The 19,078-nt window shown below is 33.7% G+C and overlaps 1 protein-coding gene across 1 annotated transcript in view; it reads right to left on the bottom strand.

The window, feature by feature from the left end:
* Positions 1-2,687: 2,687 nt before the first annotated feature.
* The window catches only part of LOC108303669 (putative solute carrier organic anion transporter family member 1B7), a 65,931-nt gene continuing 49,540 nt past the window's right edge, over positions 2,688-19,078 (bottom strand). Inside the window, 3 exon segments of the mRNA XM_017527586.1 lie at positions 2,688-2,739; positions 2,741-2,884; positions 16,758-16,875. Coding sequence (XP_017383075.1) covers positions 2,688-2,739; positions 2,741-2,884; positions 16,758-16,875 — 314 coding nt within the window.

Genomic DNA, 19,078 nt, shown 5'->3' with positions numbered 1-19,078 from the left:
AGAAATATTAAGGAAGTTATAGATATAAAAATGTACCTTTAGTAAGGAAGGTTATAAAACAAAAAGTTAAGACATGTCTAAGTTTGTCAGGGAAAGCCATGAAAAATGTTATAGAAGGTAATTTATGCAAGTAAGTTGTATAAATTTTGTTTTGAAGGTCTAAGCAAGTTTTAAAACATTGATTGTAAAAGAAATTCTGTGTGTAAACATATTGGTTAAAAATTTAAGTTTCATCTAGTTTTTCTATAAACTAGACATTAAGATAAAGCACAACAGATTTTTTTTAAGTACTAACCTGCTCTTTTACAAAGATTATAAAAGATATCTTAGCACAGGCACCACTCCTAGAATTTCTAGTACACCAGCACCAGTCTGGAGACTACGTCATCATCAAAGGATGAAAAGAAGAAAAAACTCAAACCAGCCTAGGAAAAAACCCTGCAGGACCCACAGCTCCAGAGGATGCAGCTTCCTCAGACAACACAAGCCCCAGACAGGTAGTAAGGTGTTACTTTCAGTAATCACATTGAATATATATAGGCTGAATACTGCAGTTAAAAGACATAAAGTTGACAGAATGGATAAAAACAAGACTCAACTATATATTGCCTGCAAGAGACTCATTTCACCTGTACAGACATGCATATACTTAAAGTGAATGAGTGAAAAAAAGAGGCTCATAAAAATAAAAACCAAAACAAAGCAAGAGTAGCTATACTTATAACAGATAAAACAAATTTCAAGTTAAAAATATATAAAAAGAAAAACAGACTATATAATGATAAAAGGATTAATACAAGAGCAGATAACAATCATGAATACCTATGCACCCAACATCTACCAAAGCATCTAAATACATGAAGGACATATTAACCAATCTAAAGGGAGAGATACATTATAATACAAAAATATTAGGGAATTTCAACACCCTTCTTTCTGCGATGGACAGATTATTTACAGAAAATCAAGAAAAAAACATCAGATTTCAACTGCACTCTAGACCAAATGGACCTAACAGACATTTACAGAACATTCCATCCAACAGCTACAGAATACATGTTCTACACTGCACATGGTATTTTTTCCAGGAGAAATCATATGTTAGTCTACCAAAAAAGTCTTAACAAATTCAAGAAACTAAAATTATATCAAGTATCATTTTTCATGAAAATGAAATAAAACTAGAAATCAACAATAGGAGGTGCTCTGAAATGCTACAAATACATAGAAATTAAACAACATGCTTATAAACAACGAATAAGTCCATAAAGAAATTACAAGAAAAATTTTAAAAATTTCTAGAGACAAGTGAAAATGAAAACACAAAATACTAAAACTTATGAAATACAGCAAAAACAGTCATTAGAAGGAGGTCTATAGCAATAGATGTCTACATCAAAAAAGAAGAATGCTCTCAAATGAACCACTAAATGATGGATCTCAAGGATAGAAAAGCAACAATAGACTACACTCACAATTAGGAGAAGAAAAGATACAATAAAGATCAGAGTACAATAGAGACTTAACAACAATACAAAACATCAATAAAATAGAAAGCTGATTTTATGAGAAGATAAACAAAATTGACAAACCATTAGCAAGATTAACCAAGAAAAAAGAGAGAAGAGTCAAATAAATAAAATCAGAGATAAAAAAGGAGGCATTATACCTGATACAACAGAAATACAAAAGATCATAAGAAACCACTATGAACAATTAATTATATGCCAACAATATGAAAAATCTAGGAGAAATGGGTAAGTTCCTAATCACAAAAACCTACCAAGGATGAGGCAGGTTGGGAGAGAACTGAGAGATAAAAGACTACATATTGGGTACAGTATACACTGCTTGGGTGACAGGTACATGAAAATCTCAGAAATCACCACTAAAGAAATCATGCATGTAACCAAAAGTGCCTGTAACCCAAAAACTGTTGAAATATACGCAATTTATTAAACCTGCCAAGATATTAAAAAATGTTAAAAATATGAATCAACAAATAATGAGTAATGAGTTTTGATGCAGTAATAAAGTCTTCCATTAAAAGAAATTCCAGGACATAATGGCTTCTTGCTGAATTCTATAAAATATTTTTAAAGAACTAATACAGTTTTCCACAAACTATTCCCAAATATTGAAAGGGAAATAACTCTTTCAAATATATTATATGAAATCATAATTAAACTGATTCTACAACCATGTAAAGACATAGCAGCAACATAAGTACTTCAGGCCAATATCCCTGATGAACTTAAATGAAGAAATTGTCAACAAAATGCTAGTTTTAAAAAAGGTTTCAGGCTTTTCCTTTTATTCAGGCTATTACTCAATCTTATCCTTTTACCTCCACTTATATTCTAGTCATTGGTTTTATTAAGAGTTACAATTACCTGAGTAAGTACTTGTTCTTCTGTTATGTACTAACCATGCCTCTCACTTTAAATTTTTATGAATCATATATTCTAAACTACAAATGCATAGCTATGTCCTAACAATGACTACTCCCATTTTTATAGTTTGTTTCATTATAAATTCATAGGGTTATTCATTGTTCCATCATAAGTGAAGAATGTGGGAATTCTCAGTGAAAAGACCCAGATGCACAAAAATAACGTTACTGAATCAGTACATTAGTTGGAAACAGCAGCAAAATTGTTTATTTACTTTCCTGTTAATTACATGCTTTACTGTTCTTCAGCAGAAGATACAAAATGTTCATTGTTATCTAAGAATTCTGTTTGCTTCATCCATTAGTTTTCTTTCATTTTCTAATGCTTTGGTATCCTTTCCATGGAATTTTTTCTTTACAACAAAAATAAATACAACAAGTAGAACAAGTGTTGGAAACACCAGGGCTGCTGTCAAGTTGAAGTGGACGCTTCTGTGAAAAGAGAATAAGGAAAATATATTATTATTTTAAATTGTGTAAAATATCTTACATTTTTTTCTCCCCAGTATGCAGATCTTAAAATAATAATAATAAAAAAGAAGTCATACATAGAAATATTCACATGCAATTCTATTTATCCTTTTCATTGGAGCATAAGAAGTTTTCCTATTTTTTAAAAAACATGAAGCTACAGAAACTAGGCTCCAGCAGTCTCTAGCCTTCCTGTGGGTGGGAAGAAAATACTGTATACAACCCCAGACCCCTCAAGCCATCTCATTCTACCTAAAGGCAGGAGAGAGAAACTGAGAAACAAGTTTGAAGTTCACAATCCAGAAGTACAGGCTCACTAAAAGATTGAGACCTTCTCATAGAAGTATAGAATGCTACTTTTCTCCAGAACCTTACACCACATTAATAAACACTTACATACAGCAGTTCCTTTTACTCAATACATTTTATCTGGCTGTCAAGAAAAAATTGCAAGACTCATACTAACAGGCCATAAACACCGTCTGAAAAGAATAAGACTTAAAACCAGAACCAGGTATATAAGGGATGTTAGAATTATCAAAATGAAAATTTAAAACAACTATTATTAATTTGCTAATGGATCTAAGGAATAATGTAGGCAGCATGGAAGAACAGATGAGCAATGTAAGCGGGGAGATAAAAATTCTAAGAACTAAAAAAAAAAAAAACACTAAAGAATAAATAATGATGTAATAGATAAGACAGATAACTTACTTTTTAAATTATTAGATAGAACACAGCTGAGGAAACAATCTCTAAATTTAAGTATATCCCAATACAAAGCTTCAAAATTAAAAAGCAAAGTAAAATAAGACCAGAATGGGGAAAGAAACAGAATAGCCAAGAACTTTGTGATGACTACGTGTGTATAATGGGAATACTTTAAGGAAAGAAAGAAAAGAACAAAAGAAATATTTGAAATAATAAGCACTGAAAATTTTTCTTGAATAAATGTCAGACACTAAACTACAGACCCAGCAAGCTCAGAAAACATCAAGAAGGATAAATGCCAGAAAAACTATGCATAGGTTTATTATTTTCAGACTGTAGAAAAGCAAAGATGAAGAAAATGTCCTGTAAGAAGCCAGAATAAAACAAAACAAAACAAAACAAAACCTTATGTATAAGAGGGGCAAAAGATTACATCAGACTTCTCTTCAGAAACCATGCACTCAAGAAGAGAGTGGAGTGAAATATTTAAAGTGTTAAGAGAAAAACACCTCCAACTTAAAATTCTGTATTCTGTGCAATTATCTTTCAAAAGTGAAGTAGAAATAAAGGCATTGTCACACAAACAGAAACTGAGGGACTGTTTTGCCAGTATACCTGTCTTTCAAGAAATGTTAAAAGAAGTTTGTTAGAGAGAAGAAAAAGGACATAGGTCAGAAACTTGGATGTACATAAAGAAGAAGGAATATCAGAGAAGAAATCAGTTAAGGTCAAATAAAAACATTTTTATCTAAATTGATTTGATAGAAAACAATTTGTTCAAAATAACAATGGCAACAATGTGTTTAATAGTATTTAATTTACATGCTTATTTATACGTTTATGTATGCTTACAGATAACTGGAGTGAACGACATCAATGACACAATGGATAGGAAGGAAGAATTAGGGTTATTTTGGTATTATTAGGTACTCTTATTATCTGTGAAGTTATAAAGTGTTATTTAAATGTAAATTAGATTTGTTCTAAATGTGTATTGCAAACTCTAAGAAAACACTGAATGTCTTAATTAAAATTACACAACTAATAAACTAAGAAATAAGAGAAAATAAAATTATATAAAACACTCAATTAAAATACAACAAGACAAAAAGTGGAAGACAAAAGTAGGATCAAAGAACAAGGGCAGCAAATAGAAAATAGTGAAAAAATATGGTTAATAGTCATTCAATTACATTAGTAATCACTTTTAATGTCAATGATCGAAATGCATCAATTAAAAGAACAATACTAGCAGGGCATAGTGGTTGATGTCTGTAATCCAAGAACTTTGGGAGGCCAAGGAAGGAAGACTGTATGAGGCCAGGAATTTGAGACCAGACTGGGCAACAAACTCAGACCCCATCCCTACAATAATTCAAGTATTAGGCATGGTGATGCACGCCTGAGGTCCCAGCTGCATGGGAGGCTGAGGCAAGAGGATTCTTTGTGCCCAGCAGGTTGAGGCTGCAATAAGCCATGTTCAAGCCAGTGCTCTCCAGCCAGGGTGGCAGAGTGAGACGCTGTCTCAAAAAATTAATAATAAGATTATTGGCAGATTACAACAAAGAACCAAACTATATAGTTCATAAAAAATTCACTTTAATTATGAGGACATATAGATTAAAAATAATTAGATTGAGGAATTAATGCTAATGTTAATCAAAAGAAACTGGAGGTTACTATATTAATTTAAAACAGAGCAGATTTCAAAGCAAGAAAATTGATTAAGGATTTAAAAAAAGGCCTTACATAATAACAAGGGATCCATTCTCTTATTGTCCCTTAAAAAACATAACAATTCTTAATACGGAAGACTGTAAGAATAGAGTGTCAAAATATGTTAGGAAAAAATAATAAAACTACAAAGAGAAATGAAGTAAGTCCTCACTTAACATCGTCAACAGGTTTTTGGAAATGAGTAAATTTAAGTGAAATTTGATATTGTATGATGAAACCAATTTTACTACTGATAATTAGTATAAACAAGAGTAAAGTTTCTATGGCATACAGTATATTGTTTTGCTTAATGTCAGTTTCTAGGAACCTATCAACAATGTTAGGCAGAGATTTAGTGTAGATGAATCCACAATTATGTTTGGAGACTTCAAAATGCCTCTATCAGAAATGGACAGATCTAGCAGGCAAAAATCAGTAAGGACATAGTTTAACTCAATGACACTATCAATCAACAGCATGTAATGAACATCTGTAGACTCCTCCATCAAACTGCAACAGACTATACAATCTTCCCAAGCTCATATATATTATTCATCAAGATAGACCACATTCTGGGCTATAAAACATATCTTACAAAATTTAAAAGAATAGAAATCATACAATGTCTTTTCTCAGAACACAATGGAATTAAACTAGAAATAAATAACAGAAAGATAACTGGAAAATCTCAATATATGTGAAGATTCAGCAATATACTTTTAAGAAACATAGGAGGCAAGGTGAAATCTTATGAAAAATTTAAAAATAATTTGAACAACGTGAAAATAAAATTATAATATTAAAAGCTATGGGATGCCACAAAAGCAGGCTTAGAGAAAAATTTATAGCATTAATGCATATATTTAAAATGAAGAAATATCTGAAATCTATGACCTAATCTTTTACCTTAACAACATAGCAAAAGAAAAGTAAGTTAAATTCCAAGTAAGAAGAAGAAAAGAAATAATAAAAAGTAGAGCACATATCAGTGAAATTTAAAACAGGACATGAACAGAGAAAATCAACAAAAACTAAAGCTATAAAAAGTTGTAAAATTGATGAGCCCCTTACCAGGCTGAGATAAAAAGGTAAACACATCTTACTAATATGAGAATTAAAAGACGGAACATCACTGTAGATCCCATTGACCTCAAAAGGATAAAAAAAGGAATAGCATGAACAGCACTATGCCCCAATTTTAATAACCTGAATGAAATGGACCAATTCCTTGACAGATAAATCTTTGTAAATTCACACAAGAAGAAATAGATCATCCAAATAGGCCTATGTATGTTAAAGAAATGAATTAATAATTAATAAACCTTCTAAAATGGAAGTCACCAAACCAAGATCGGCTCATGGGTGAGTCCTATCAAAAACTCATGTAAGAATTTATACCAATTCAATGTAATCTTCTTCAGAGGATAGAGGCAGCAGGAATACTTCCTGTCTCACTCCATGAGGTCAGCATTATTCTAATACCCAAAGCAGACAAACTTATTACAAAAGAAAACTATACACCAATATCCCTGATGAATGTTGAAAAATTCCTCAACAAAATACTAGTAAACTGAATTCAACAGAAAAAAAAAAAAAAAAAAAAAAAAAAAGAAAGCTACAGAGCAATACATCTACAAATATAGGAAAATTCTCAAAAATAGCTAATTGAATCCAACATTGTATAAAAAATTATATGCAACAACAAAGTGAAATGTACCACAGGTTTACAAGACTGTTTCAACATTCAAAACCAAATTATATAATTCCTTATATTAGCAGACTAAAGAAGAAAAAAATCACATGATCACATCAGAAAATGCAGAAATGCATTTGACAAAAGCAAACACACTTTCATGACTAAACTCTCATTAAATTAGGAATAGAGAGCTTTATCAACCTGATTAAAAAAAAAATCTCCTGAAATGCTACACTTATCATACTTAACAGTAAAGATCTCAAAGTTTTTCTGCCAAGGTCAGGAACAAGGCAAGGATGTTGCCTCCCACCACTGATTTTCAACATGGTACCAAAAATGCTAGCTAATGCAATAATAAAAAAAAAAAAAAATGAAAAGGGCATGAAATGTATACAGGTTGAGAGGAATATAGAGGTCGAAATGTATTCTGCTACCAAAATCCTAGCTAATGTGATTTTTAAAAAAATGAAAAGGGAATCAAACGAATACAGGTTGAAAGGAAGAAATAAAACTATCTTTGTTTACATATATGTAGAAACTCGCAATAATAGAAAACTCCTGAAACTAATAAACGATTATAGTAAGGATGCAGGATACAAGATAAAATGAAAAGTTTTCCTATATGTCATCAATGAATAAGAGGAATTTGAAATTAAAAACACATTATCATTTACATTGGCACTCCTGAATATGAAACATTAGATAAAAGTTTAATAATATATATATAAAAGCTGCATGCAGAACACTATAGAACTCTGATTAAATAAATCAAAGAACTAAAAAGTGAAGTGATATTACATGTTCATGTACAGTATAGAAAAACTCAATATTGTCAAGATGTCAGTTCATCCCAACTTGATACACAGATTCAATGCAATCCCTATCAAAATCTTTATTAGTTATTTTGTGAGTACTGATGAACTAACTCTAAAGTTTATATGAAGAGGTAAAAGATACTGAATAGCAAAGACAGTACTCAAGGAGAAGAACAAAATAATAGTATTGATACTACCTGACCTCAAGACATTATAAAGCTACAGTAATCACAACAGTGTAATTTTGGTAAAATAATATTCAAATATATCGGTGGAAAGAACAAATAGCCCAGAAATAGACCCACTTGAATATAGTCAACTGATCTTTAATAAAGAACAAAGGCAATACAATGGACAAAGGGTTAATATTTTCAACAAATGGTGCTGGAATAACTAAATATCCACATTCAAAATAATGAATTTACGATTTACAAAAATTAACTCAAAATGAATCATTAACCAAAATGTAAAATGTAAAACTATTAAACTCCTAATAGTAACACGGGAGGTAACACAGGAGAAAACAATCTAGGATTTGTTTATGACTTTTTAGATGCAACGCACAATTTATTAAAGAAATCATTGATAATCAGGGCTTAGTTAAAATTAAAACTTTCTGAATATAAGAGTTATCCAGGTAGGTATCTCAGGTTTGCAAGACTGGTTCAACATTCAAATATCAATTACATAATACATTATACTAATAAACTAAATAAGATAAGCAATCACATAGTTACATTAATAGGAGGTTAAGGTAGGAGGATTGCTTAAGCCCAGGAGTTCAAGGCTACCGTGAGCTAAGAAGATACCACTGCACTCCTGTTTGGGCAACAGAGCGAGATCCATTTCTGAAACAAACAAACAAACAAACAAACAAATTCGTCTCTGAGTAAGTGAGAAACATACTGTCAAGACGACAAAATGAGAGTCAGAGGATACAAACTGGGAGAAAATATTCACAAAAGACATTCAAATAAATGTTTTCTAAAATATACAAAAAACTCTTAAAACTGAATAATAGAAAAAAACCCAGTTAAAAAATGGGCCAATCCAAAAAATATAGAGGTGGCAAATAAGCATATAAGAAGATGCTTCATATATCATCAAGGAAATGCATATTTAAACAACAATGAGATACCACTACATACTGTTTAGAATGGCCAAAATCCAGAAAACTAAACATTAAATGTGGATAAGGAAGTGGAGCAATAGAAACTCTCATTCACTGTTGGTGAAAATGCAAAATTATGCTGCCACTTTTAAAGCCAGTATCTGACATTTTTAAATACAAATTACATATTTTACCATATGATCAACTAATTGCACTTTGGTGTTGATCCAAAGGAGTTGAAACCTGTATCTACACAAAAACCCGCACACAGACATCTATAGAACTTTTATTTATAATTGCCAAAGCTTGGAAGCTCTCAAGATGTCCTTCAATAGACAAATGTATAAACTGTGGTATTATCTTTTTATTATCTAGATAATATTTTATTATTCTATTATCTAGATATTATAATTTTATAATTATAATTATAATTATAAATATATAATTTATAATTATTATTTTATTATCTAGATATTATCTAGATAATATTTTATTATCTAGATAAATTATTACCAAAAAAAAAACCTATCAAGCAAATATCTAGAGGAAACTTAAATGTATATTACTGAGTTAAAGAAGCTAGTCTGAAAAGGCTGCATAATCTATGATTCCAACTACATGATCCAAAACAGATGAAACTATGGAAGAAGTGAAAAGACTAGTGGTTTCCAGGGATTAGAGGGAAAGGAGAGAGATGAATCGGCAGAGCACAGAGGATTTTTAGGGCAGCAAGACTACTTTTTATGATAGTGTAATGGTGGATTATATATCATTATACATTCATTGCAAACGCTTTGAAAATTCCACAACAAAAGTGCAACCTGATGTGAACTATGGATCATGAGTGATAAAGATGTTTCAATATGGGTTGTCAATTGTAACAACTATACCACCCTGATGGGAGATGTTGGTAAATGCACAAGGCTATGCAGGTGTGGGAACAGGCAGGATATGAGACATCTCTGTGCTTTCTCCTCAATTTTACTGTGATTCTAAAACTTCTAAAAGATAAAGTCCATTAATAAACATAAAATAATCATTTAACGTTTTGTGTATTAACTGGCAAATAACAGCTCTTTTAAAAAATTCCACTTTAAACAATCCAGAAGTGAACACAGGTGACTAAAATAAAAGTAAAAAGGGTCATGTGTGAGCAACAATATACCAGGACAGTTGTAAAGAGGGATGGTTATTTCCAAGTGGCTAGAGTGGTGCAAACTTTTGAAGAAAGGGTGTATGAGTGAAGCCTGAAGCATGCACTGGATATTAGAAGCCTAACACTTGCATCAACTGGCTATAAAGTCAAGGTATTGGTAGAGCTGCATCTTTTTCATTTTATTATTTACTTATTTATGAAATGGAGTCTCACGCTGTTGCCCAAGCTAGAGTACAGTGGCAGGATCTCAGCTTACTACTACATCCACCGCCCAGGTTCCAGCTATTTTCCTACCTCGGCCTCCTGAGTAGCTGGGATTACAGCCTGCCACCCTGCCCGGCTAATTTTCATATTTTTTAGTAGAGACAGGGTCTCACCATCCTTTTCCACTTCCAGTGGTGACCTACATTCCTTGGCTTCTGGGTCCTTTCCTTCAACTTCAAAAGCAGCAACAATACACATAGCCTTTCTCATATCACATCCTCTGACCTCTTCTGCTGCTTCCCAGTTACCTACATACATACATATATACGTATATATATATGTATATATATGTGCATGCGCAATGCACATCACACACACACACACATACACATACACACATTTCTTTTTAGTTTTGCCTTAACCTTCACTAAAGGCAAAGGAACTATTACGGTTTTTAAAAGAAATTGTTTTAGGGGTCTTTTTATACTGAAACTAAAGTAACTAAAGTAATGCTATCCCAAAATGTTGTTAATGCTTGGGCTTGGTGGTCATTGCTTTGAGGAGAATCTGAGGAGGATCTTGCCAGTTGTCCTTAAAATGAGTTATGATTCCAATAAAAAATAAACACTTTCTTAAAATAATGTCATTAATGTAACTTTAGTAAATGTTGCTTTTTTATTTCTTTCCATACTTTTATTCATAAAGTCTACCATTTAGGAAGACATTTTGTATAATAAGGACTTAAAGTTAGGAGAATGTGGGGTAGTGACTGCTGCTTTACTAGAATTCCACAAAAAGCTGGAACATGACTTGTTGGGAATGTTCAATGGTGAATTTACACAGTAAGTAGGAGAAAGTTCATTTAGTAAATTTGACCGAGGGAGTTTTCTCCAAGGATTTAACCTTAACTAAGAAACATCCTCCACTTTCCATAAATAACAGCATCCTCCACATATTCTGCAGGCTTTCCTTTTTTTACATAAAAATATATCATGAATAGTGTTCATATTAGAATGTAAACATCTTTTTCCTTCTTTTTTTTAAGAACTCAGAATATTCATTTACTTGCATGTATCATTATTTATTTAATTGATACCTTATCAATTAATATTTACATTGTTTTTAGTATTTTTGGAATATAGCTAGCTACAGGATAAATTCTTAGAAGTACTGCCACTGGCTCAGAGTCACTTATTTTGCCAACACAATCTGTAATCAATATATTTGTTGACAATCTAGGTGACTTTTAATTGCAATTCTGTAATTGTCAAAGAATGAAAAAGTGATATTCAGCTTTTGATATGTTTCATAACCTCTAGTGACTTTTTTGGGAAAATGTTTATTCCTTTAATTGTTCTTATACTTTATAGAAATTTTAGTTTTACAGAAAAACTGTAAAGAAAGTATGGAGAGATCCTTGACCAACATATTCAGTTTCTACCATCATTAACCCCTTGTATTAGTACAGCACATTTCTTCCAAATGATGAAAAAATACTGATACGTTATTAAGTTCATATTTTACATTAGAGCTCACTTTTGAATGTTGTAAATTTCTATAGGTCTTGCAAATGCATAATATTAAAAACCAATGTTATAATATCATGTAGAATAGTCTCGTTAGCCTAAAAAATGTCGTGTCAGACCTATTCATCCCTGACTTCTCCCCACTGAGCCCCAAGAAACAACTGCTCTTTTCAGTGCCCAATTGTTTTGCCTTCTCTACAAAGTCATACAGTTAAAATTTTATAACCCGAAGCTTTTGTAGATGGCCTTTTAAAAATCTACACATTTAAGTTTTTTCTTTGTTTTTGTAGATTGATAGCTTATTTTTTAAAACATTGTTTAATGTGGTTTGGATTTGTGTCTCTGCCCAAATCTCATGTTGAATTGGAGGAGGGGCCCGATGGGAGGCGATTGGATTATGGGGGTGGATTTCCTCCTTTCTAGTGTCAAGATATTGAGTGAGGTATGAGATCTGATGTTTAGAAGTGTGTGGTACTTCCACCTTTGCTCTCTCTTTCTCTCTCTTTCCTGTTGCCATGAGAAGACATGTCTTGTTTCCCCTTTGCCTTCTACCATGATTGTAAGTTTCCTGCAGCCTCCCAGTCATGCTGCCTCTAAAGCCTGTTGAATTTTGAATCAATTAATCCTGTTTTCTTCATAATTTAGCCAGTCTCAGGTAGTTCTTTATAGCATTATGAGACTGGACCAATACATTGATGACTAATATTCCATTGTATGAATGTACCACAGTTCAGTTATTTGTTTACCTATTGAAAGACATCTTAAATACTTCCACTTTTTTACATTCAAATGCCAGTTTTTGTGTGGACATGTTTCCAACTAATTTAGGTAAATATCTGGGAGCATGCTTGCTTAATCATACAATAAATCTATCTTTAGCTTTGTAAGAAACTTCATCTTCTAACATGGCTGTACCATATTACATTACCACTAATAATAAAAGAAAATTCCTGTTGTCCTATTCTTGTCAGCATTTGGTGTTGTTTTTGTTAATTTTTAAGAGATTTTTACATACATAGAACATTTGCCTATGTCTGTGTCTGACTTATAAATTATTCTAATTTATATTTTGTTGTTGAACTACACTTACAGTAAGTTTTGGTGATGTGGTTTTAAAAATTTTTTTATTTATTCCTTGTCTTTATCTTCTTTGTTTTAATATTTATTTTAGTTTCAGAGGCACATGTGGCTCTTTGTATATAGGTAAATTGCATGCTACACAGGTTTCGTGTATAGACTTATTGTCACCCAGGTAATAATCATAGTCACTTACAGGTAGCTTTGTATCATCACACTCTTCTCACCCTCCACCCACAGGTAGACACTCCACCCATTGTCTCTTGTTCCCTTCTTTTTTTCCATGTATACTCAAGGTTTAGCTCCCACTTATACAGGAGAATATGTGGTATTTGATTTTCTGTTCCATAGGTCCACTTAGGATTCAACATCACTAATTATTAGAGAAATACAAATCAAACTACAATGAGATACCATTTCACGCCAGTTAGAATGGCTATTGTTAACAAGCAAAATAATGACAGATACTGACAGTGTGGTGAAGAAAAGGGAACATTTACTTATACATTACTGGTGGGATTGTAAATTAGTTCTGCCATTGTAGAAAGCACTCTGGTGATATATGAGAGAATGTAAAACAATATTACCATTCAGCCTGTTAATCATATTATTGGGTATAAACGTTTGGGTTTTATTGCTTTGGCAATAAAAATACTTCTACCATTTTAAAAAAATTATCATTTGGGGCATTTGGGTCATATTTAGTGTTATGGTTTGGTTGTATCTCCACCCAAATCTCATTTTAGTTCCCATCATCTCCAAGTGTTGTGGACAAGATCCAGTGAGAGGTAATTGAATTATGGGGGTAATTATCTCCAAATTGTTCTTATGACAGTGAGTTCTCATGAGATCTGATAGTTTTATAAGGGGCTTTTCTCTCCCTTTGCTTGGCACTTATTGCGGCTGCCATGTGAAAAAGGACATGTTTGCTTCCCCCCATGCTATAACTGTAAGTTTCCTGAGGCCTCCTTAGCCCTGCAGAACTGCTAGTCAATTAAACCTCTTTCCTTTATAAATTACTCAATTTTGAGTATGTCTTTATTAGCAACATGAGAATGGACTACTAGAGTAAAAAGATACTGGATAAGGGGGCACTGCTGTAAAGATAACCACAAATATGGAAGCAACTTTGGAATTTGGTAACCGGCAGAGGTTGGAACTGGCTGAAGGGCTCAGAAGAACCTAGAGACTTGGAGGGCTCAAAAAACAGGAAGATGTGGGAAAGTTTGAAACTTCCAAGAGACTTCCAAGAGACTTTGAACAAATTGCTGATAGTGATATGGATGATAAAGTCCAGGCTGAGGTAGTCTCAGATGGAGATGAGGAACGTGTTGGGAACTGGAGTAAAGGTCACTCTTGCTATGCAAAGGGTTGGGTGACATTTTGCCCCTACTGTAGAAATCTGTGGAACTGTAAGCTTGAGAAAGATGATTTAGGTATCTGGTGGAAGAAATTTCTATGTGGCAAAGTGTTCAAACAGAAGCAAAGCATAAAAGTTTTAAAAATTTTCAGCCTGGTGATGCAGTAGAAAAGAAAAACCCATTTTGCGGAAAACCCACAATGCAGTAGAAAAGNGACTAGGAGCATTTTGCTACTGCCCTAGAGAACTCTGGAATTTTGAACTTAAGAAAGATGATCTGAAATTGGAACTTATGTTAAAGGGAAAGCAGGGCCTAAAAGTTTGAAAAATTTGCACCCTGATGATGCAGTGGAAAAGAAAAACCTATATTCTGGGGAGAAATTCAAGTCAGCTGCAGAAATTTCCATAGGTAATGAGAAGCCAAATGTTAATTGCCAAGATAATGGGGAAAATGTCTCCAGGGCATGTTAGAGAACTTTGCGGCAGCCCCTCCCATCACAAGCCAGGATACCTAAGAGGAAGGACTGGTTTTGAGGGCTGGGCTCCAGGACCCCTGCTGTGTGTAGCCTAGGAACTTGGTGCTACAGGTCCCAGCCACTCCAGACATTTTTATAAGAGGCCATGGTACAGCTTGGGCCATGGCTTTAGAGGTGGCAAGCCCCAGTCCTTGACAGCTTCCATGTGGTGTTGAGCCTGTAGATGCACAGAAGTCAAGAATTGATTTTTGGGAACCTCCCTGTAGATTTCAAATCATGTATGGAACTGCCTAGATTTCCAGGCAGAAGCTTTCTGCAGGAATGTGCCCTCATACAGAACCTCTGCTAGGGCAAAATGTGGGGTTGGAACCCCCACACAGAGTCCCCACAAGGGCACTGCCTAGTGGAGCTATTAGAAGTTGGCTACCATCTTCTATACCCCAGAATGGAAGACCCACGAACACCTTGCTCTGTGTGCCTGAAAAAGCCACAGACACAATACCAGCCCATAAAAGCAGCCTGGAGGGGAAGTTGTACCCTGCAGAGCCACAATGGTGAGGCTACCAAAGACCATGGGAGCCCACGTCTTGCATCTGTGTGATCTGGATGTGAGACATGGAGTCAAAAGTGGTCATTTTGGAACAATAAGGTTTAATGAGTGCCCTATTAGATTTCAGACTTGCATGGGGCCTGTAGTCCCTTTGTTTTGGCCAATTTCTCCCATTTGAATGGGTGTATTTACCCAATGCCTTTACCTTACCCCCCATTGTTTCTAGGAAATAACTTACTTGTTCGTGAATTTACCAGCTCATAGGCAGAAGGGACTTGCCTTGTCTCACACAGGACATTGGATGTGGACTTTTGAGTTAATGCTGAAATGAGTTAAGACTTTGGGAGCTTGTTGGGGAGGCATAATTGTATTTTGAAATGTGAGGACATGAGATTTTAGATGAGCCAGGGTCAGAATGATATGATTTGGCTGTGTCCCCACTCAAATCTCATTTTGAACTGTAGTTTTCATAATACCCATGTGTCGTGGGAGGGACCCAGTGGAAGATAATTGAATTATGGAGATGGTTACCTCCACGCTCTTCTCATGAAAGTGAGTGAGTTCTCATGAGATCTGATGGTTTTATAAGGGGCTCTTCCCTTCCTTCACTCTTCACTTTTCCTTACTGCTGCCATGTAAAGAAAGATGTGTTGGCTTCCATTTCTGCCATAATTGTAAGTTTCCTGAGGCCTCCTGAGACCTGAAGAACTGTAAGTCCATTTAACCTCTTTCCTTTATAAATTACCCAGTCTCCAAATATCTTTATTAGCAGTGTGAGATTGGACTAATACACTTAGAAACACATTTTTTTCTTCCTAGATAATTAAAAGAAATCCTATATGGGTAGTTCTAATATTTATAATTTCATATGTAAAATTTATATATTTGGTCAATACGTAAATTTCAAATTAATGTTTCTTTAGTAGGTAAGAAAAAATTGCAGCAACTTCTTTTCTTCCAGATGATCATCCAGTTATCTTAAGAATACCTCTTAGAAAATACCTCTGCCTATGAATAGAAGAATATTGAAACATTTTTTCATGCATTTTCCTCAATGACCATATAACCAGGTTACCAGCTGGTCATTCTATGTCTTCCTGGAGAAGCCAGAGGAGGAGAGTTTTGTAATAAAAAGAGATTCAAGTACAAATCCTAGCTGTATTTCTTTTAGTTTTGCAATTTTGGACAAGTTATTCATTATTCTTGAAACTTGTTTTCTTCATATTTAAGGAAAAGACAGAAAAATCCATTTTCTACAGCTTCTATGATTATTAAAGTGAGATACCACAATGCCTGATAAAATACTAAATACAAAGCAAGTGTTCACTAAATGGTAGCTATCATTATTACGATTATAATCACATTAAAAAAGATAGACTTTAGAAATTAACATAGTTAAGAAAAAATCTATTAATAAAATATGTTTGAAAACTTACCCCAAAAATATGGTATTATGTATCTTACAAGCTCCTCGTGCTCCACAGTCTTTGGTGGACCACTTCATACATGTTATATCAGTCAGAGCCCCAAAATATATTGGAGCTAAAATACCTCCTGCAACATGAGATAAGAAGATATCAATCCAAGGAAAATGTTTCAAATGTAACTAGGTGATATTCTACATTGATACATTTTGAATTTTAAAAAGTTTAAAATTTTGGAAAATTATTCCATCGTTCTGGCCTACATCCACCCAGGAAGCAAAATTATTAGGAATCTCAAAGGCTTAAATCATATGGTAATGTCATAGACATATTTGATCTACTTTTCTCTTCCTATTTTTATAGGGAAGAAAGAGCATTATATATCTATATACTCTGTTCTTCCTATAATATTGATTAACTTAAACCTGATTGGTAAAAGGGGAATGTTATTAATAAAACATGAAAATTATGTTGATTCATATAAATTTTTCTTAGGCAAGAAATACTGGATTACTGGGGGTCAAAAGACTTTCAGGCTCTGCTTCAAACAGTACTCAGTTATTGGCTAGTTTTTCTTTCTTTCTGGGCTCAGAGTCCCATTTCCTCCTTCTTGGTGTTCTTAAAGCCCACAGTCCAGCATTTTCTCTCTATTGATTTAATGCATTTCTTAATATCTCCTAAAGCAGCCTAGGCTGTCCAGGTTAGGGGTCTCTGCTAAATTTTGTTTCTGTTAGTGGTCTTATCACAATGGTTCATATGTTTCAGTGGTCTGTCCCTAAGCCAATTTTTATTTGCAGTGCATGATTTCATGGAATGTTCAGCATTTCAGGAATACATATACTGTATACAGGAGAAGTATACATTCTGAGATTAACTCCTAGTTTTAAGCATAGATAAACTGTTCAAAATTTTCAGGGACATCATAGTAGAGAGCTATCCTACAAATATTAGAACTGAAGCATACAAGATTTTACTTTGTTCTTGTTCTTTTTGTGATTCATATTTTTCAGATTTTATTTTGTCACAAAACATGACAGTGATTTATATATGACGGTTTACCGATTCTGTTTACTTTTAATCATTCTCAATTTTCTGAATGTGAAAAATATTCAAATCACAAGGGAATGGTGTCTGAGGCCAATGTATCTAAAGCAAAGCGGTACTAAGAAAATGGGTTAGGAATTCGCAGATTTCAAAAAATCACAACCATCTTTTAAACATAAAAAGAAAATAGATGGCAACAATTTGTTTTCTTCACATTATGTCACTGGTTTAAATAAACTTTATGAAGTAAATGTGTTAACTAACAAACTAGAACTTAATTACTATAATTAGAAACTTCTGATAACCTAAACATATCAAAATTGGATGCTCACAATTAGGATGGCTAAATTTACTTTTTCCTATTTTATGTTGCTAAAATAATTTCTATTTTTATAGTTTCATTTCCACATATCAGAGGAAATACTAACTGCCCAGAACTATTTTCAGCCTCTGCATTCCAAGTTCCAGGAGTGAGATATCCTCATTGAATCTGAAGGTAGAGAATTGCCAAGATGACAGAGACTGGAAGATTAGGGGCACAGAAAGGGAATACTGGGTAGAGAACTGATGTAACCCGCAGCATCCCCATCTTCTCTCTCCTATTCCCTTTGATTTTTTTTTTTAACCTTTTAGGATATGTGACCTTCTCACCAAATACACTTTGTGACAACTCCATTGTAATTTGGCCATACTTTTCCTTTGCTTGCAAGGGGTCCCAGAAACTGACACTTCCCGCTTTCTTTTCTTTTTGCCATCAGTGGTTACCTATTGGCCATAATCAGTCCTCTGCACCAATCCCTGCTTGAAAGATGCTCTTTTCCTACTTCTCAGGAATAAGCTACAAGGTTTACAGTTCTTACTAAGGAGCACTCACAGGGGTTAGGCTAGACATTGTTTAACAACAGGGATCTGTGCAGTAAAAAAGGCAAATGGCCACAAGGGAGAAAGAGTAATTTTCCAAGTATTTTCTACTCAACTTTGAATATTTAAAATATAGGCCTTTAAAAGATGGCAGATAGGAGGCAGGACTAGCTTGCAGCTCCCACATGGACAGACAGAGCAGCATATGGAGACTCACATTGTGAACTTTTGCTCCAAGAACTACCATAGCACATACTGGGAAAGCTGAGAGAATCCACAAACCCTTTAAAGAAATTGTATCACCAGCTGCAGGCTCCCTGAGATGCCAAAAAACTGAGTTGGCTTTCTTTCTCTGCAGGGAGGCTGGTGGTCAGGGGCAAGTTCTCAGCCTTGCTCACCAAATGCCTGGTAACAGACTCAGTGTTGTT

Source organism: Cebus imitator, unplaced genomic scaffold, assembly GCF_001604975.1.
Source record: "Cebus imitator isolate Cc_AM_T3 unplaced genomic scaffold, Cebus_imitator-1.0 Scaffold2, whole genome shotgun sequence".
NCBI lineage: Eukaryota > Metazoa > Chordata > Mammalia > Primates > Cebidae > Cebus > Cebus imitator.
This window is presented reverse-complemented; position numbering and strand designations above follow the sequence as displayed.